The 19,848-nt window shown below is 53.3% G+C and overlaps 1 protein-coding gene across 3 annotated transcripts in view; it reads right to left on the bottom strand.

Moving 5' to 3' along the window:
• Positions 1–17,161, bottom strand: part of ADAMTSL2 (ADAMTS like 2) — a 30,506-nt gene extending 13,345 nt beyond the window's left edge. The window contains exons 1-13 of one of the 3 annotated variants that reach the window (XM_038156519.1): positions 17,141–17,161; positions 16,366–16,477; positions 15,366–15,508; positions 14,730–14,805; positions 14,268–14,370; positions 12,491–12,636; positions 12,265–12,388; positions 11,216–11,296; positions 9,884–10,059; positions 8,632–8,974; positions 7,572–7,953; positions 3,603–3,706; positions 1,626–1,752 (exon numbers count right to left, since the gene is read on the bottom strand). In XM_038156519.1, the coding sequence (XP_038012447.1) occupies positions 1,626–1,752; positions 3,603–3,706; positions 7,572–7,953; positions 8,632–8,974; positions 9,884–10,059; positions 11,216–11,296; positions 12,265–12,388; positions 12,491–12,636; positions 14,268–14,370; positions 14,730–14,805; positions 15,366–15,508; positions 16,366–16,476 (1,916 nt within the window). In that variant the 5' untranslated portion in view covers position 16,477; positions 17,141–17,161. Of the gene's footprint in view, positions 1–1,625; positions 1,753–3,602; positions 3,707–7,571; positions 7,954–8,631; positions 8,975–9,883; positions 10,060–11,215; positions 11,297–12,264; positions 12,389–12,490; positions 12,637–14,267; positions 14,371–14,729; positions 14,806–15,365; positions 15,509–16,365; positions 16,478–17,126 lie in introns of those variants that run through there. The other 2 variants (XM_038156520.1, XM_038156521.1) reach the window with 2 other exon arrangements.
• Positions 17,162–19,848: the final 2,687 nt, after the last annotated feature.

The raw sequence follows: 19,848 nt of genomic DNA, 5'->3' as shown, positions 1-19,848 counted from the left end.
CCACCCTGTCCCTGGGAGCACTGTCCAAACCCTCCTGGAGCTCTGGCAGCCTCAGGGCTGTGTCCATTCCCTGGGGAGCCTGGGCACTGCCCAGCACCCTCTGGGGGAAGAACCTTTCCCTGATGTCCAACCTAAATTTTGCCACAGCTCCAGCCCTTCCATGGGTCCTGACATTGGTCACTGGAGAGAAGAAATCAGTGCTGCCCCTCTATCACCCCTCGTGAGGAACTTGTCGGGTGCAATGAAGTCTCTCCTGAGTCTCCTCCAGGCTGAACAAGCCAAGTGACTTTGTAGGGCCCCTCTAAACCTTTCACCCTTCACAGCCTTCCTTTATCACTTTCTCCTATGGTGGCACCCAAAACTTCACACAGGCCTCGAGGAGAGGCTGCTCCAGCACAGACCAGAGTGGGACAATCCCCCTCCTCTGCCAGACATGGGTCTGTCCTGCCCAAACCCTCTGTGCCCTGCACACCTCCCAGCCTCCACACCAGCTGGACTGCCTGGCTCTGGTCAGTGTGGCTCTGGACAGCGTGGCTCTGGTCAGTGTGGCTCTGGACAGCCTGGCTCTGGACAGCCTGGCTCTGGACAGCATGGCTCTGGACCGGGTGGCTCTGGACAGCCTAGCTCTGGTCAGCGTGGCTCTGGACAGCGTGGCTCTGGACAGTGTGGCTCTAGACAGCGTGGCTCTGGTCAGTGTGGCTCTGGACAGCGTGGCTCTGGTCAGTGTGGCTCTGGTCAGTGTGGCTCTGGTCAGTGTGGCTCTGGACAGTGTGGCTCTAGACAGCGTGGCTCTGGACAGCGTGGCTCTGGACAGTGTGGCTCTGGACAGCCTGGCTCTGGTCAGTGTGGCTCTGGTCAGTGTGGCTCTGGACAGCCTGGCTTTGGTCAGGTGGCTCTGGACAGTGTGGCTCTGGACAGCCTGGCTCTGGACAGGGTGGCTCTGGACAGCCTGGCTCTGGTCAGTGTGGCTCTGGACAGCCTGGCTCTGGTCAGCCTGGCTCTGGTCAGTGTGGCTCTGGTCAGTGTGGCTCTGGTCAGCCTGGCTCTGGACAGCATGGCTCTGGTCAGTGTGGCTCTGGACAGCCTGGCTCTGGACAGCCTGGCTCTGGACAGTGTGGCTCTGGACAGCCTGGCTCCAGACTGTGGTCACTTCTTGGATTAAGAGCCGCATCAGAAGGAAAATTTTCCAAAGGACTTCCAGCACAAGCTCCTCTCTGCACCAGCTCTTGCCCCAGCCAAGCAAACCTCAGTGAGCTTTGGGATGCTGGAGGGACCACAGGTCTGGGTTGGTGGCACAGTTTGCGAGTCCAGCCCCTCCACCCAATTCACTCACACGTTTTCCATGTGCCAGGCAGGGCAGGATGATCCTGCACTGCTCAGAGCTGGACTTGTTGGGAGCCCCAGGTGCCAACTCCGCCAGGATTTATGGAAGTTTTACCTGGCAGCTTGATCTAAAGCACTCAGGAGGAAATTCTTGCTGCCTCCCAGATGGAATTAAGGGAGGAGGGATGGAGGTGCTGTGGGCCATCCCTGCTTCCCCCCAGATCCACGCCAACCCTCCCCCAAAAAGACATCCAGGACAGGGAAAGCACAGAGACTGCAGGAGCGCCCCGTGCAGGCAGTACCTTGGCTGGCACTCTCTCCCAGCACAGAACTCGTGGATGGGCTCGGGCCGGGTCATGGCATCGCAGTAGGTGTCGTCCACCTCGATCCCATCGTAGCGAACACACATGGCATATGTGGACATCACTCCTGGGCTCAGAGAGAACACACACACACAGCAGGGTGCTTGGTGAGCTGCACATCCAAACTCTTTGTTGTTGCTGCTGTTGTTTTTCTGGTTTTAGCTGCGTTTCTCAGAGCTTCCTCCCTGTGGAAAGCAGGAGTTCCTGTCCCATGGGATGGGTGCTGCTGGGAGGGAACGTCACAGTGGCCACCCCACCAATCTGAGCAGTGCGGCTGAGCTTGGCCAGCTCAGAGGAGGGCATGGCATGGCCACCCCTGCCAGGGCTCGCCACCAAAACCAATATATGACTAACACATTTTTATAGGAAATACTCAGGGCCACGAGTCTGCTCGGCAGACAGGCTGGTGGGTGGAGGGGACAGCAAGATGTCCCCAACCCACTCCATCCCCCACTCTCCCTGTGCATTACACCCCTCCCTCTGCACCAGGTGCTCCCCAGGTGCATCCAGAGCTCCAGGCCAAGGCAGGGATCCTGGGGATTTGGCAAGGAAGGTCCTGCCCCTCCTGCTCCCCCTCCAAGGCAGCGGCAGCCGGTGCCAACAGAGCGAGACCTTTTCCCCCACAGCCTCCCCTGCCAGAGTAAATGTTGGGAAGTCCATTCTGGGACCTGGCTGGGGACCAGGAGGCTGCTCTGGCTACAGGTAACAAGAATTGCAGCTCTGGGGAACATATGGTTTACATGAAACTAAAAAAAGATCTCCAGCTCTTGACATGGCCTTGCCTCTCTGCGATATGTCAGTGAGAAAAGGCAGCGAGGAAGGAGAAATTTGAGTTAAACCTCTCTCGGCTTGCTGCAAACCAGGGCAGAGCAGGCTGGCTCAGCCAAGGGAGAAATTTGTTCAGAGGGGATCAAAGAAGTCAAAAATGTCCCAGAACATGTGGATGACAGGATCCTGGGGAAAGGGACGGCTCGCAAAGCTCCTGCGGCAGGCACGAGGCTGCTGGACCAGAGCAAAGGCTTAAAATGTAAAATCCTTGCATTTGATCTTTTAAGAGATGTCCCTGAGATTGTAAACTCCTCTCTCCCCCTCCTTTCCCTCTTTTTAATTCCAGAAGCACTGCAGGCTCTGGATAATCTCAGGGGCAGCACAGACAAGTGCACAACCCACACGCCGGATTCATCCCAAGGGATCGACAGGACCCCCTAACCAAGGGGTGAGGGAGGAGATCAGGCACCTTGAAGCTTTTCAGGGGGCAAAAAGGGAGGAATTAATGCAAAAATAGGGAATTTTTGCCTGAAGAATAGAGGCTCAGTTTCGATATCCCTGGCATCTCTGTCACTGTTCCAGATTTACACCCTCGCAGCCGAGCCCAGGCTCCAGGGTAGAAGGAGTGGGAGAAACAAAACATAATCAAAAAACCAAATGCTATTGTGTTTCCTGCCAGAGCTGAACAATCTTTAAAATTTCTCTCTGCAGGGAAGCAGCCGAGCTTTTCAAACCCCTTGAAGCTGTCAAAAAGGTGAGGAAGGGGGGGAAAAAAAGGAGGCTCAGGACACGTTTGGGGATCCTGCTGAGCCCCAGGGGGGACACAAAGTGATGGGAAGTGAAGGCAGTGCTCAGAGCTTCCCAAAGGGAAGGGTTTGGAGGGATGATGGAAGGGATGATGGACACACTGGGCACCACCTCCTGGTCTTCAACACACCTGAGAGCTCGTGGGGGTTTGCACGCTCAGCCCCCAGCTCCTCTCCCCACCTTTACACCCAGGCATAGCAGAGCTGGGGTCGTGCTAAAGCAGAGCTCATGAGATCCCCTCAACATCACCAGCTCCTTCCCATCCCTAACAGACAGAAAATGGACTCACACACCAGGTGATTTCAGCAGGTCGTGCAGAATTTGGCTGCTTCTTATAACTACCTGTGGTGCATGTAGAGCTGCAGGGTTCATGGGAGGAAAGCTTCCACCTGTACATGTCAGCAGCACTCACACCTTGGCCCTTTCTTAACAACTTCAATCTGTTTCTAGCAATAAGCAAACAAAACAAAACAAAACAAAAAAAAAGAAAAGAAAGAAAAAAAACAGAAGAAAAAAAAAAGGCATTTACAAGGCAAGCAGTGACAGCCCACAACAGACACACACATCTGGCTGCAGTTCGGTTGGGTTTGGGTTTGGGAGGGGATGTGCTTGGTTTGGCTTTGGTTGGGTTTGGTTGTTCTGATTTTTTGGGAGGTTCATTTGTTTGAATCAATTTTTAATTTTTTTTAGTTTCACAACATACCTGTCCTGAGCCCCAAGTAGAATCCCCAGCCCGGTTAGAGGCAGAGCTTCCACTGTCTAGAAATAGAGAGAATGGGATAAAAATACCCACAAGTAGAAACAGTTCAGAATTTAACAAAAGTTTGCATTTTCTGCTCAAATACACCTGGCCCTCGGCACACAGTGACTAAAGGTGCAGTATCTCCTCCCCTGTGTCTCCAGGGCTGGGCAAACCCACTCGTGCTGCTCAGTGCAGCAGAGATTTTGGCTGCTCCAATCTCCAAAAGCCAGCACAGGAGTTTCTGAGCTCGCCCCTCAAAGCCCACTGGTTTTGCTGCTCTGTTTTTGTTTTTTTTTTGGTCTGATTTATTTTGCTGGATGCCAAGCGGGGAATTTGCATCTCTCAAACACAAAATGCCACGGGGAGAGGAGTAACAGAGTCAGCCTGGTGTGAGAAAAGACATTTATCCAAGCAGGAATTGCAGCTGCTCCCTGTGCTGGGAGGGGGGAACACCTCAGGGATACTGCACCTTTACAACAAAAGGCTTCGGTTCTGTTCTCATACCTTTGTCCAAACCCTTGAAACAGCTACACTGGAATAGTGTACAAGGTTGTATCCTCACATCCAGTTGTCTCTGGCCTGGCAGGATATGCAGCTTGTATGATTTCTAGGCAGCAGAAGCTCTGAAATTGCCTTATTTAGTTGTTTGTGAGAAAAAGTTGAGGTCCAGCCTATCAAGTCAACCTTTAAAAGGACACTGTTGAGAATCCAGCCGTTCCCTTTCCAACCCACCCTCTTTCCACCGCCAGCACTGAGCCTCCAGAAGGATTAAAAACATCAACAATCTCATTTTCCCGGTTGATTTTGCCTCTGTCAGTTTGGCAAATGGTTGCTTCCGGCACTTGAAATGGAACCGAAATGAATGTGACTATTTTTATTTATTTTTGGTGGAAAAATAACGACCTCAGCTCACTATAAATAGTGTTTTATCTGCCACAGCAGCTCTGCCTGGGGACCCACAGCAGCTCCTGATCCCTGCCCTGTGCCACCAGCTGCCACCCAGCCAGGAGAGGGCTCACAAATGACACATTAAAACAAAGTCAATATCTGCTTTTTGTACTTTAATTTGCCTGGAAATATTACCCAGATCCTCCAGTCTACCCCTGATCTCTGAGGCACCAAAGTAAACACCAAGTTATCCTGTGAGCAGGACTCCTCTGTCTTTAAAAGGAGAAAATCTTCAAAATAAGCTTTATCCCACATCTGAGGACAGCAAATCTTTCAACAGTGTCCCTTTAGTGTATGTGATCCTAAATAAAGAGCTTCTATGCATGACAAGGTCCCAGGGACAAGATCTTTCCAGAGGAATCAGACATTTGGGCACAGGGCAGCTCATTTCCAGCAAAGACAAAACTGTCACTTTGTTCTCCTCTCAATGCAGACAGCAGCCCATTGTCCAACCAAACTGGGGGCATTTTCTCTTTTCTTTCAATCTGCCTCTTTATTATGAGCTAAATAATAAAGTCACGCATTTGTTTCTCGAGCTTTTAGTCAGCTTTTCAAGATACAGCACCAAAAATTAGCACCAGTCCCTCACCCTTAAGATCTGGGCTGCCCCTTCTCCCAAAACAATTCCCACAGCAGAGGAATAACCCTGACAAATGCACACGAAACCACCACAGATCAACATCCACACTCCCTAGCTCTCAGTTCTGTGTTTTATTTTGGTTTTTGTTTCTAAGCAAAGGGGCAAACTCGTGGCTCCTGTTGCAGGTCTAGCCTGAAAGGACCTGAGCATCTCTCAGCCTTTTGGCTGGTGCCAAACTAGTCTGGGTCTCCATGTCTTGATCTGTAAAGTTTGTATTTTGTTCCAGAGAGAGGGAGAGGGGGGAGAAGAGGGGACACCGTGGAACAAAACCAAGGGAAGAGCAGGTGGCAAATGTTGTCAGCGCTGGGTGACATCCCTGAAGGGGTTCAAATCACTGATATCAATATCTGGGCAGCCAGGGACAGTGCAAGGAGCTTTTTTAGCACCCAAAAAGCTGCACTGGAGCCACAGCACAGTGTTCTGTGGTTGTCCTGTAAAAGCCAGGCTGCTCTGAGCTCTAAAGCTCCCTGTGCTCCCAGGAGCTAGGGAAGCACGGCCCCCATTTCACAGCTGCTGGGGGGGAGTTTTGGGGTACAGGGTGGCAGCTGAGGGGACACAGGGAGTGTGATGGGGTCCAGGGGAGCCCCAAGGGGCAGGGCAGTCCCCTCCTCGCCCCAGGGCAGGTGAGGGGAGCTGAGGGCTCTGCCCTCTCTGTCAGAGAGGATGAAATGCTTGCTTTGGCGGCTGAAGGCAGCACTCCCAAGCCAAGCCACGAGGAGAGATGATAGATTCAAGCCCTTGGCAACGTTTTCCTGTTCTTATCATTAAGAAGTTTGTTGATCCATTTGGCTGCATGGCCATTTTCTTTAGCACGAGTGTCTTTAGCATAACGTGGTGGAAGTTGTGGGTAAATCCAGCTAACTCTAACCAGAGGGAGCATCTGCTCAGGGCTTTGCATCTCCTCAAGCTCAGCATCTCATCCTGTGTTTTACAGGTCCAGGAGGAGGCTGACAGGAGGCTGAGGTGCCGCGGGGATGCACAGTGGGACGCAAATCCAACCTGGCTCTGGGACCTGGATACTCCCAAAGTGCTCTCATGGGTGGCTGACCATGAAGGAGGGCTAATTGGTGGGCTAATTGGAGGGATAATTGCTGCTGTGAGCACTGGCCCCATCTCAGTCCCCATGTGGCCACACTGGGAATGAGTTCTGGGCTGGGAATCAAGGCTGGGAATCAGAGAGCCGGGGACATCTCAAAAGCTGATCAATACAGGCCTGGGGACCAGCACCTACCCCAAGACTTCCTTCCACCCTTCCCCAGAGCAAAACCTGCTGCTAAGGCTACATTAGACCTTTTTTTTATCTCCCCACTTCCACTCAAACCAGCCATCTAAAGGAGTCCTGAGGTGATGGTCCCAGTGTCAACCAATGAGCTGCTACTGCAGAGCTTTGGATATTCCTGTCCAAGCCGTGACTCCCTGAGCTGCTCCTGCAGCAGCTGAGGCAACAAATCCAGGCTGTTCCTGGATCTACAGTGGAGCTCCTGGAGGCAGGGCCATGGCTGGGAGCTGCTGGAAGCATGTTCCTGCTGTCCCAAGTGAGGAGGATCGTGGGTGGCGCTCAACAGGGTGGGTAAAAAGGGGCCAGGACCAACTTCTGCTGCATCAGAACTCGGAGGAAGGGGCTGGGGAATGGGAGCAGGATGCCAAGAGAAGGCAAATGGAAGAGGCTTCTTCATGGCTGTGACTCTGACAAGAAGCTGTGACAGCAGAGAGTGAGGCCCCAGCTGACAAACATCAGCATGGACTTCAGCATGCCCACCAAGGGGGACATCAAGATTTTCTCTTGCTTAAATGCTCTCGTGACATCCTGCTCCCAAACCTCTGGCCCTTCCTTCCAGATGAACTCCCGACAGAACATTTCCACCATCCCACCCCCACTTACCTCCTGCTTCCAAAGGACACCATGCATTGAGCATAGAGCTAACACAAGTCAAGAACAGCAATAAATTGGATTTACTGTAATTAAAGCCACGTCTCCTACCTTGCTTTGTGGGTTCTGTTCCCTTGAGGGCTGCTCATGGTGACGGTGGCGTTGGAGAAGGGTGTCTCTGCAGAGGTGTTGGTGGCTTTGCCGTTGCTCAGCTCCATGAAGGTGCTGTTGACCGAGTAGGTGACGAGGCCATCGCTGTCCTCGTAGTCCACGTAGAGGCTGTCAAGGGGTGACCCCACCGAGTTGGTCGGGTCTCCCTGGGCGAAGATGCTGTTCATGGTCATGTTGAGCAGCAGCTCCTTGGAGTCCGAAGTCTTGCCCAGCAGCTTGTCCGTGATGGCGTTCTCCAGAAGGAACTCCCTGGAGCTGAGCCTGGCCTCGGGCTCTCTCTCGTCATGGTCTGTCTGGTAAGTAGACCTGGTTACGTTTGAATCTAGATTGGAGCCAACAGGGGGGAAACCACAGTGACAACCACAAAATGCATCGAGGCTGGGAGGGAGAAGCAGCCCGGAGCAGCGGGGACGCGCCGGAGCCTGAGCAGCCACACGGGGGGCCAGAGGCAGGGGAGGGAGGATCTCGTGGGGTTCTCAAGGGTGTGCAGCTTTGGGGGGGCTTATCCCGCTGTGGTGTGGCCAGAGGGGAGCTCAGCACCCGCCAGCACTGCCCGAAGCAATAGCAGAGGTGAAAGGAAGGTGCTGTCCTGGCCCCACAGCCCATGCAGCCATGCTGGGAAGGCACTCCAGGCAATTTGGGGGTGGGATGCCCAAGGGACTCAAATGGGAAGGAGTTGCTGGGGGCTTTGGAGGGGTGGGAGGTGATGGGAGGTGTTGTGATGGGGAGTTCTGTGCACCCAGGGCTCCCTCCTGTCCTTGGCATGAGGCAAAGCACAGCAGGGCGTCAGCAGGGAGATCTCACCCAGTGTCCACCCCCCACACGCCCCCACCAGAAACCAGAATCTGAAGGGCAAAGAGGATTTGTGAGCAGAGATGTTTTAAAGAACTTTCCGAGGTTTCCAAAACACAAACCAGCAGAACCACCAGAGGTAGAAACAGAGCATTTCTCAACAAGAGCTCTGAGAAGCAGAACAGTGAGGCCCAAGTCTCCTCCTTACCTTGGGGTTGTTTGCCCTTCAGTTTTGGCTCACAGTCAATTGTTTCTGCTCTTTCATAGACCTCATTGGTTTCCTGACCTTTGCTCAAGTTTAAATCTTCCTCCGTGTCCTGCCTTCCAAACACCTGGTTCTCCAAGTCTACCCTTTCCCTGGAGATTTTCCCAAAATAGGTCGCATTGTGCTGGATAAAGCCCAATGGCACGTCTCCATCGAACTCGCGGCTCTCCTCGCTCTCCGACTCGGAGAAGGTGTAGTAGATGGGCTGCAGATTCTTTGAGTGTGGCTTCCTCAGGAGAGTGTATTCAAATGTGATGGATGGGTTCTTGCCATTTTGATTCCAGACCTAGCAAAGAAATCAAGTTATTAGCGGGTGCAGGGAATCTGTGGCATGCACAGCATGGGATTCATCTTGGACCTGACACTTGGGGAGAATCTATTTTGCTGTTTCCAGTCTGTTTTCCTTCACAGTGCCAGCTTCTTCCTGCTGGAGCCCTGCACCATTTCCCCAAGGTTATTTGGCAGTGCTGCCATGGGGATTAATCCCAAGAGCCACTGGTCACACTTCCTCCTCGGCCACTGAGTGACCAGAGACTTGGGCCAGCCACTTCACAAGACCATCACTTGCAAAGCCACTTTTTGTGGTTTTATGAGGAGCACACCCTCCCCTGCAGCTACTACACCCCACCGGGGCTGGGGGCACCCAGCTGAGGCAGCCTCACAGTGGTCTAATGCTCTTCAAGCACCCAAGCAACCATCCCTTCCCCTTCCAGAGGAGCCTGGGGCTGCATGGAAGATGTCAGGAGTTGGGCTCTGGCTGGCTGCCCAGAAGAAAATTAAGGGACTTTTCTCCAAATACCTGGTTTTACATGGTTTGCTTTCAAGAAAGAATTGGGGTTTAAGGTTTATGCACTTGTCTAAGCTCTCTGGCCCAGTTTCTTATTTTTGCTTTTCCTGCCAGGTAACTTGGATAAAGATGCCAAGGAACAGAGGAGAAATCCCCTCACAGTGCCTGAGGCATCTTCTCCCTGCAGAGCGGAGTTACCAAGCCCACATTCACCACTGACAGCCCTGCCTGAATCCAAGAGCTCTGACACAAATAAAATAGGGTTGGGTAAGGAGCTGGCCAGAGTCACTGCTCCCATCCCCTCCTCATGTGAAACCATGGCAGCACTCTGCTCCCAAGGCATCCCTTCCTCAATCCAAGGTGGATTTTCTCTTCCCCACCATGAGAAGAGGAGAAGTCAAAGCTCACCATTATGTTCAGCCCTTGATTTGTGGGTCCCTGGGCAACAATGTACTCGATCCCGGTCTCGTACACGTCCATGGGCCGGCGGTACTTGAACACCGTGCCTGCAATGTTGAAGTTCTTTGGGCTGTCCACTTTATAGTTCCCATTGAAGAAATAGTACCCAGCTTCATCAGCCACAGCTTCAAAGGAGAGACAACAGTCAGTGCTGTCACATGCAAGGGCAAAGCTCTGGGTGCAGCCCCTGGTGTGTTCAGGGGGTAAAATCAGTGCCGCAGCAACAAAACAAGAGATTCTCCTACATGGCAATGCATTGGTCACCTGTTTGCAACACTCACCATGTGAGAACGTGCCCAGAGTTCCGGGCCACGTGTCCCTCCACATTGCAAACCCCTGGGAATGTGGCTCACACTCGCCCCTGGCTCCTGTCACCCCCTTGGCACCAGCCCAGCAGGAACACTGAACAGTCCCAGCTCTGCAGAGAGCACTGGGTGGTGGCCAAAGGCAGGAGCTGCTTCCTTGGGAGCTGATGTCCACTGAGCCAGCAGTGGCCCAGGATGCCACTAATGCCCCCTGAGCCAGCCCAGGAACTGGAACCACATCAAGCCTTTTTCATCCATAGAATCCTGCTAGAATGGTTTGCATTAGAAGGGACCTTGGAGCTCATCTCATCCTGCCGTGGGACAGGACACCTTCCACTGGACCAAACTGTTCAAAATCCCATCCAGCTTGGCCTTGAACACTTCCAAGGAAGTGACAGCCACTTCCCAGAGGCCACAAGCTTCTGAGGCAGCAAATGTGCTTCTCTTTGGCAAGTCTGGATTTTCCCACACTGCTCCTGAGCAGCTCTGTCACCTCCCCTGTGAGATGAGTGTGTGGTCACCAACACTTCAGCAAGGCCACGTGTAGGTCACATCCCCTTGGTGCTGTTGTCATTGCACATTCCCCAGGCAGGGGAAGGTTGAGGGGACCACCAGAGAGGTGAAGGCACTTGGCCATCTGTGATCCAGCACCGGGGCATCTGTCACACCCCGCTGAAATCCCAGTAACATTCACCAACATTTTCTGCTTTAAAGCAATCAAAGCGTTGACAAACACAGCCCAGGTGCTCGGCCTGCAGAGAGGAGCAACACCCTGGCTGGGACAACACAGATGGATTTACATTGCCTATGGATTTAACTCATGTCTGTAGCAAACAGGCTCGCTGATCCGTGTGGGTCCCTTCCAACTCAGGATACTCTGTGATTCTATGACAAAACTACATCCAGCTCTGCGTTGGAAAAAGCATTAACCAGCATAGGCATGCATGCTAGGGAAGTACCAAGAGGTTATACACACCCAGAACATCTGCAGACTTTTTCCGTTCCACTATCTGGATATCCCTCGCTCCGGCGGGAATGTGCGTTACCAGGGAATAGCCTACGGGAAACTACGGATTAACCAGAGGATCTTTGAAACCAGAGATCCGAACCAAACCCTCCTCAGGCAGAGCTGCAACCTAGCCAACACCCTGGCCCAGACCCGCATTTTTAATGAGATATGGATTTAAAAGCCCCAACCCTTGGTGTTTTAGGCTGCAAACAGGAGCTTGGCGGTGATAGAAAAGAAAAATGTGCAAATGGTGTCCTGGTTTATGGAGGAAAAACATCTCCAAGGGGGGAAAGGATTCAGTTCTTACATGCACAAATACGATGTTTATCTAAACTGGTGTAAGAAAACACATCTGCAGATGGTTTTATTAGCTAGAGAAGCTGTTGTGTGGTTCAGAATTGATCCCTGTGTTAGCCAGCGTTCCCAAAATCCCAGCAGGAGATGGCAGCTGGTTTCTCCTCTGACTCCCCTTTGCCTAGCACCAGACCAGAGATGGGACAGGACAAGTCCTCCCGCACTGAAGTTCCTGCAGTTCACTCCATCTCAGAGAGCATTAATCATAATTCCTGAATTAGATTGTTATATTTAGGACATGTAGGTTCGGCTGCTTTACATCACGCTGATTTTTGAAATCCCAGTCTTTCAAGATATTGTTGCTTCCTGTTATTACAAGTCGTTTATTTCTAGTCTTACTGGGTCATGAGTGTCCTGTTTTTGGCTAAATGACTAAAAAAGACTAAAATAGATACCAGCCTCTTGCATAACCCTTTTGCACCGCTCATCATCAGAGACCTCTGGTTTCTGACAAACACCATGCAAATTTCCTGTTTTGTTTTGGTTTTTTTTTTTTAAAGAAGGTTTTCTCTGCCCAAACAAGCGGCATTAACACGCATAGAACACGTGGGAAAAACTTAAATTGGGCAGTTGGTAAGACCTGAAAGCAATTTACCAAAAAAAAAAGAGTCCATTTTAAACCCAGCCCTCTCAACTCAAGCCCTCAGTCCCCAAAGCCTTACCAAGATGAGAATTTCCTTTCCGGTAACTGCCGGTTACGTGGGTGCAGCTGCTCCCATCTCCTTGGCAAACTCCACATTTATCCAAGGTGTGGGTGGAAAAGAGAATGCCATCGCAGCCAATGGGCTAAAAAGTGCACAGACAGAGCGCTGAGGGTCAGGCAAACGTCGCACCCACTGCGATTCTCTGAATGCTACGAACGAGATTTTTGCTATAATGTTTAACAACCTCACATTTTCCAGACACGCAAACCCCTCGGAAATCCGTGTATTTGCAGGATGTTCCGTCCCTGGCCTGAACCATTAGCTGTCTCTGACCATCCACAGTGGTGCAATGAAGGTCACAGGGCTTGCTAGAAATGTGAACATAGTCATCTAAGGGGAAAGGATATAAAGAGAGATTCAAAAACAGCAGAAACACCACAACTTTCATCCTACCCAAGCCAGCGAATCTCTGCCAAGCTAAACAGCAGCAGCACAACTGCAGAGCAGTGAGAGTTCAGAAGTGGCCATCTCTTGTGTTTCAGGATAGGCAGGAGATGGCACCTGGACAGTGTGGCAGCCTTTGCTGGAAGAGATGCCCCAGGGCTGCCCGGGGCATCAGCAGCACCAGCCCAGGGCAGGCACTGAGGCAGCAGCACTGCTTTGTGCAAGGGCTCGTACATGACACAAAAACATGCATGTGCACTTAGCAACACTTGATACGTGAGTTAAATTTACACATATATTGTTGGAAATACACGTGTAAGACTATATTCAAAACCACAGCAACTCAGAGGATTTTATAATCTATAACTGTTCCATAAACCTTCACCCAAGATGGACTTAATTCACCCTTTGCTGTCTGCAGACAACAACTGGCTGGCAGCGCCCACCAGCACAGTAATCCCACATTTATAATATCCACAGGAAGCAGATGACAAAATCATATTTGCATCAGAACCCCGATGCCAAGTGTTTGTCTCAACCAGCTCCTGAGCAATCAGAGACCCCCCTGGCCTGCACACCCAAGCAAGGCAGCATCAGTGTCAAAATATTCTCTGCAAATCCCCCAGGAGCCACAGCAACGCCTGCTCAAACACAGAACAACTCCTGCAACGTCTCTGGTGAGTCAGCTTGAACAGCAAATGTGTTTAAGGAAATGGTCACCCACAAGGGACAAAAGCCACCAAGGAGAAATAGCTCATGGACCAAGTTCTACCTCGCTGACCCTGCAAGGGCTGGAGAGCCAGGGGCTTGGTACACAGGGAAATTGATTTGATGAAGATAATTGTCCATGAGTTTGTACAGAGACCCCTAAAACAAAGTTGCAGTAGATCTCATCTCTATTTTTAGGCACTCAGATGGATCTGAAGTGAAGATGGATCTGATTCCCTCTCTATTTTTAGGTATCCAAGTGAATCTGAAGAACCTGAGCTCAGGAGCCTCCTCAGGAGAAGGGTCCTGGCTTCCCAGCAGCTCTGAAGCTCATCCATGGCTTGTGTTTAATGCCTGATTTTGATGGGAGTTCGGTGCCTAAAAGTTCAATAAAAGCTCAGTTTCTGAGTCCCAAGTATTTTCTGCAGTTCTTGCTCACCCCAGATGACCAAAGTGACCGGCTGCATCTCGGTGACATTTGACAGAGCACACAGAGGGCGTGGGAGAGGCCAAATATCACTGAGACAGCACAGCCAGCAATGGCCCTGGCTCAAAGGACACTTGTCAGGGTGAGCCTGACTGTCCCTGCCAGCACAGCCCTCACATCTCCTGCTCTCACATCTTCCTGCAGCCTCTGGTCCCTGGGAGCTGTGACCAACACAGGCTACAGACATGAATTCATGTTGTTATTTAATTTTCAAGCTACCCTGCAGCTGCCAAACAAGCCTTTGAACTCGGGAGACAGCTGATTGTGCCTCCAAAAAACCACTTTAAAACAGCAGAGGAGGAGCCTTCCTGCGGGCTGTAGCATCATAACTATCAAAATATTTGGCTGAGCATTATGAAGCACACAAAGAATGTCTTGTTACCAGGATATAAAGGTTTCCATTGATAGGTTCTGCCATTGTACACATGGGAGTTAAATGATGAGCACTGCTCCTCTCGAAAGCTCCTTCCGTTCACAGGGCACTCCTAGAATGGGATACATTAACATCCTGACGGAAACAAAGTGCGGGAAAGGTTTCTGGCACATCACCACCAGCTGCAAGGAGTGTTTCCATCACCTTCCCCAGCCAGGCCACATCCTCCTCCTCCTCCTCCTCTTCCTCCCCCCACTGCAGGAACCCCCTGGGAATTGTTGCCAGAGCCAGTCTCTGGTTTTTATGGCAAAATGCCCAAAGCCCAGACGCTGGTGATGGGCACCAAAGAAGGGACCCCCAGCTGCTTGGAGGGGCAAGAGGGTGACAGCTACAGGACAAATGGTGTCCCCTCTCCAAGGGACCCAGAAATGCCATACATGACTTTCCCAACAAGACAAAGGATATCCTTACTTGGACTTTGCAGAGCTGGTATCTCTTGGATGTTCCAGTGCAAGTTTTATTAGCCAGCCCACTCACTGACTTCCTTCTGAATAAGGAAATGGTGGTTAGATGGAGGGGCAGAAATAATTTTCCCTTGTTTAAACATATTTGCTCTCTGTAAGGTCAGTGTCCCCAGAGCAGAGCCACACAAGGATCTGTCAGTGTCCCTGGAGCAGGTAGCAAAGGTCTCTGTGGCTTTGTCACCAACTATTCCAGGAGGTATCATGGGGTGAGGGCCTGGGGACAAGGTTTACAAAGCGGTTTTTGGCAACCACACTGCCCAGAGAGGGCAGAGCCAGGCACAAAGCAGATGGAATCAGCGGGTCCCCAACCAGCCCTGCCCCGGGGGCTGCTGTGCCCCAAAGCCTGCAGAGCAGGCTCAGCCTGTGCCTGCTGCCCCTCTGCACCAAGTCCTGCTGGAGAAACTGCAGGGCCAGCACAGGAATCACTCGGCTGCTGCTCCCGGCAGGGATGCCCAGAGCTCAGGAAATCCCCTCCTGCTCCAGCAGGGTTTGCCCAGACACATTTCCATCAGTGCTTCTCTCTGAGTGCTGACCTCTGGGGTCAGGCAGCTGCAGAGCCCCTCCCCAGCCCGTGGTGCTGTACCTCTGCCTCAGGCAGTGCCTCTCCTGGGATTTGACACCTCCCCCACAGGTCCTGGTGCACGCTGTCCACTTGGTCCACTCTCCCCACCAGTAAGCAGTGACATCTGACCCCTCCTCCAGGCTGTTGGACGTCTGTGCCAGGTCCTGCTCGGAGCACGGGGGAAGGAGGAGAAGCAGGAGTCACATCCGAACCTCAGAGCCTGTGTGGGGACACCGAGGGCACCCCTCCCCTCCCAGCCTGCCCCACTCGACCCAGGCATTGCCTTCTCCAGTTGAGGTCAAGCCTGAGGTTTCCATCCCTGCATTCTTGCAATTGTGTTTTCATTACAAAATTGGAATGAAGTGGCAATATTTGGGATTCCTCAGGAAAGGAAATTCTCATTGTTTCGCTCAGTTGGCAAAACCGAGCTCCCAAACAACCCTAAACTCTCCAAGACTCTTGGTGCTCTCTGACTCTTGCTCCACAGAGAATTCAGGGAGCTGCAGAGCCAGCTGCAGCTGGAAGCTGCACTGGAAGCTTCAACAAACCCTTGCAAAACCCCTCTGCAGCAGCAGAGCAGGTCAGTGCGTGCCAGGGGGTGCCAGCAGGGTGCAGGAGCCTGCGTGCTCTCTGCAAGCACAGGTTTGTCACTTCAGGAGGATCCCTGACACCCCCAGCTCCCACCCTCTGCATGACCACGCATCAGAGGGCAGAGGAACTGCAAATATTGCATGGAAAGTAAATGAAAGCTCAGCCACTGCAGGGAGCAAGGAGTGATGCTCACCCAAGAGCAGGGCATGGCCCTTCAGAGTCCTTGAAATGCTCTGGGAATGCTCTTAGCCATGGTAGGCACAACTTAGGTTAAGCCCAGACTAAAGGGTGAAGGCGAGTCAGAAGTCCTCATAATTTTTGGAGACCTGGTGCACGCACAGAGCAGCTCTGCCAGCCCAGGGGGGTTCCCATCCCAGACACCAGGGTATTTTAAAGCCCAGAGAGCCTCCAAAAACCTGGATAGCCTTACCTGAGCTATGACAAAGACAACATTGCCCACGAGAAGAAGGGCCAGGGTGCCTTTCAGCTGCGACTGAGCACTGATGGAGATGCTGCTCCACCTCCACTTGGATATCTTCATCCTAGAAAGCCACCAAACACTGCGCTAAGCACAGCTCCCACCCAGCCCCATGCCCAGCAGCAGGACCTGCTTTGCCTGGTTCCAGAGCTCTGCTCCAGCATTCCTGCTCAGCTCGGGGACACCGACCAGCAGCGACTGCAGGGACTTGAGCCTGAAGTTTTATTTAATTAATAGCAGCATGAACATGGTACAGGTTCACTCCCCAGCTCGGTTTTTATCTGTCAAACCACAACTTTGCACTGGTTTCCAGCGGCTGCACCTGACACAGCTCCAAACCTGCCTTGGAGGAGAGCCTGCCTTACACCGAAGCACAGTGAGTAGCCAGAAGTGTCCCTGAATCTATAAAAGCAGTGCCTTTAAATATCCCCATTTACAGGACTGCTCCTGGAAAAATGAGATGAAAGGCTTCAAAAACAAAAAGAAATGCAATTAACAGGCATTATTTCTCCTTTTTCATTTGTTCCACTCCAATTCCCCTCGATTCCCAGGGAAGATGCCTGTTCTTATAGAAAAGACACGACCCACAATTAAAGAGCAGAAATGAACTATCCCAAGTGTCAGCCTTTCATCTCTTCCTCCATCTGCCTCATGAAAGAGAGTAACCCAGAATGGCATTTTCTTAAATAAAACCCAGCTCAAAACCACAATACGTTTTATTGTGAACCTCCCTGCAAGAGCCAGAAAGGAGCAGGTTTCAGGAAATCATGCTTCCAGGCAATCAAAGCAGCTCATGTCTGTGAGGAAAAAGAAAAAAAAATATCCTCCTCTAAGCTAATTTCCCTTGAAAAGCAGTTAGGCAGTATCTTTGGGAAGCAGGGGGGTGGGAGAGGTGCTGCTCCTGGGGAGAGAGGGCAGGACTGCAGACTTGCAATATAAAGAGCTTCTCTCCTACTCATTTTTGTTTGGGTTTTTTTTTTTTTTTTTCCTCGTTGCAAAGGTTTTTGTAGCGGTTTAGAAATCACAGAATTGCCGGCAACACCAGCCCTGCTTTGCTGTCTGGCTTAGAAAAATTACCAGAGGGTTTCCAGGTGCCCAAATCCGCTCTGCAATCGCCCTGGGGGAGAGGTGCAGCACGCTAAAGAGCCTTTCCAAGAGGCAGATCCATTGATTAATGGGAGCCCAGCGCGCTTGGCCGGGGATCCCGCGGACAGGTGGCTGAGCCTTGCCTTACACTTGGTTCTCATTAAGGCTCCCAGACACTCCTGACTCGAAGCCAATACCCGAGCGCGCTCCGAGTTTATCCTACAGCCGCTCGGGGCTGCGTGCTTAAATGAAGGGAAAATTAAGAAAGGGGGGAGGGATGTCGCCGAGCAGCATCGCGGAGCCGCTACCGGGGCGGCCCCGCACGGGCGGCGGGAGAGTGATGCGGGGCCGGGATGCGGGGCCGGGGATGCGGGGCCGGGATGAGGAACGGGGATGCGGGGCCGGGATGCGGGGCCGGGATGCGGGGCCGGGATGAGGAACGGGGATGCGGGGCCGGGATGCGGAGCCGGGATGCGGGGCCGGGATGCGGGGCCGGGATGCGGGGCCGGGATGAGGAACGGGGATGCGGGGCCGGGATGCGGAGCCGGGATGCGGGGCCGGGATGTGGGGCCGGGATGCGGGGCGGAGATGCGGGGAAGGGATGGTGGGCAGTGATGCGGAGCTGGGATGAGGAGCCGGGATGCCGGGCTCCATCTCCGCGGAGCGGGCAGCGGGCAAGGGTCCGGCGGGGCGCGATCCCCGCGGGGCCGGGATGGGACGGACGGGACAGGACGGGACAGGGCCGGACAGGACAGGACAGGACGGGACAGGACGGGCCGGGCCGTACCTGGCGGCGGCGGGGCCGGGCAGGACGATGCTCCGGGGCCGGGCGGGAGCGGCGGCGGCGGCGCGGAGCGGAGCAGCGGCGGCCCCAGACGCTCCCTCCCTCCTTCTCCCTCTCCGACTTCAAAGGGCAGCCAAAAGCGCCGGGGCTTCCAGCGAGGAGGAGCCGCCGCAGTGGCTCCCCCCAGCCCGCGCCGGCCGCTCTTATAGCGGCGACGGGGGGGAGGCAGGGGGGAGAGCGGGCGGAATTCACACCTCTCGGCCCGGGATGCCCCCACCCCGGTTAACCCCTCGCCTCCCCCGGCGCCGGCCCGCGGCCGCCAGCCGGTTTCCTGAGGCGAGACCGGGGGGGCACCGGCGGGGAGAGCCCGCACCGCACGCATGCGTTCCCGCTGGTCCACGCAGCGCCGGGAAGCCCCGGGAGGATGCTGGGCTCCCCCTCCCCGGGGACCCTCCGGAGGATGGTCTGCTTTCCTCCACCCTGGAGGACGCTCTGCTTTCCTCCACCCTGGAGGATGCTCTGCTTTCCTCCACCCTGGAGGATGCTCCGCTTTTCCCCCTCCCGGGCACTCCCTGGGAGGATGCTCCGTTCCCCACCCCTGGCCCCGGGGGATGCTGCGCTCCCCTCCTCGGGCAGCAGAACGGTACCTGCTGCCCCCACCCCTCCACCCACCCCATCATCGCAGGTCACCAAAAATCTCCCGGTACCTCCACGGGGTTGTGCAGCCACGTCCTGCCTCTGGGATGGCCGGGGGAATGGCTGGGTGCGGTCTGGCAGGCTTTTCATTTCACTTGCTGCTGAAAAATGAACCAAATCCTCAAGGTCCTGTGCTTATGGTGCTGTCTGGTAAAGCTCAGTGCCAGTCTTGCTGCTTGAAACAGTTTTGTGCCACGCAGAGGATGGGGTCAGAAAATTGGTTTGGGGCACGTCAAGAGCCATTTTTGATGGGCACAAATCCCCTGGCTCAGCAACAGCCATGCACAGGTTGTGTCTGATCTGTGTTTGTGTGTCTGGGAGAAAAGCCTGTGGGGAAGAAGGCCACAGCTACAGCGTGTGCAACCTGTATTTGATACATGATCTATCTGTCTGTGTTCTGAGGTCTGTACGTGTCAAATGTGGTGACACCCATTCCTGTGCATTCCTCAGCACACCCCAGCAGCTCTGAGCAGCCCACCTGAACGATTCCTACATCCATCCCTCCAGACATGCTTCAGCTCCAGCCTTTCCTCCTTCTCTCCCTGCACAGGGCAAAGCCAGTGCTCCCAGCAGGGCACTGCACTGAGGCCATCACTGCACGTTGTCCCTCTGGCTGCTCCTGGACTTTGAGGGCAGCATTCAGCCCTGTCACCATTTGCCACAGGCCAGGAGCACCCATCTGCAGGGCCCTGAGGTGACTGTCCCCCCACCACGGGCACAGTTTCCCTCTCAGCTCCCAGTACCCTGCAGAAATCACGGCGTTGTTAATTTGGACCCAGTCCTTCCAGGGATGTCTGTGTGACAGAGAATCCGTCCCAAAAAAATTACATGGGAAATGAAGTCTCCTTTTCTGTTTGGCTAAATGTCTG

The sequence above is a fragment of the Motacilla alba genome, chromosome 17 (assembly GCF_015832195.1).
Source record: "Motacilla alba alba isolate MOTALB_02 chromosome 17, Motacilla_alba_V1.0_pri, whole genome shotgun sequence".
Lineage (NCBI taxonomy): Eukaryota > Metazoa > Chordata > Aves > Passeriformes > Motacillidae > Motacilla > Motacilla alba.
Note: the sequence above shows the minus strand (reverse complement) of the source record. Positions and strands in the feature narration are given on the sequence as shown.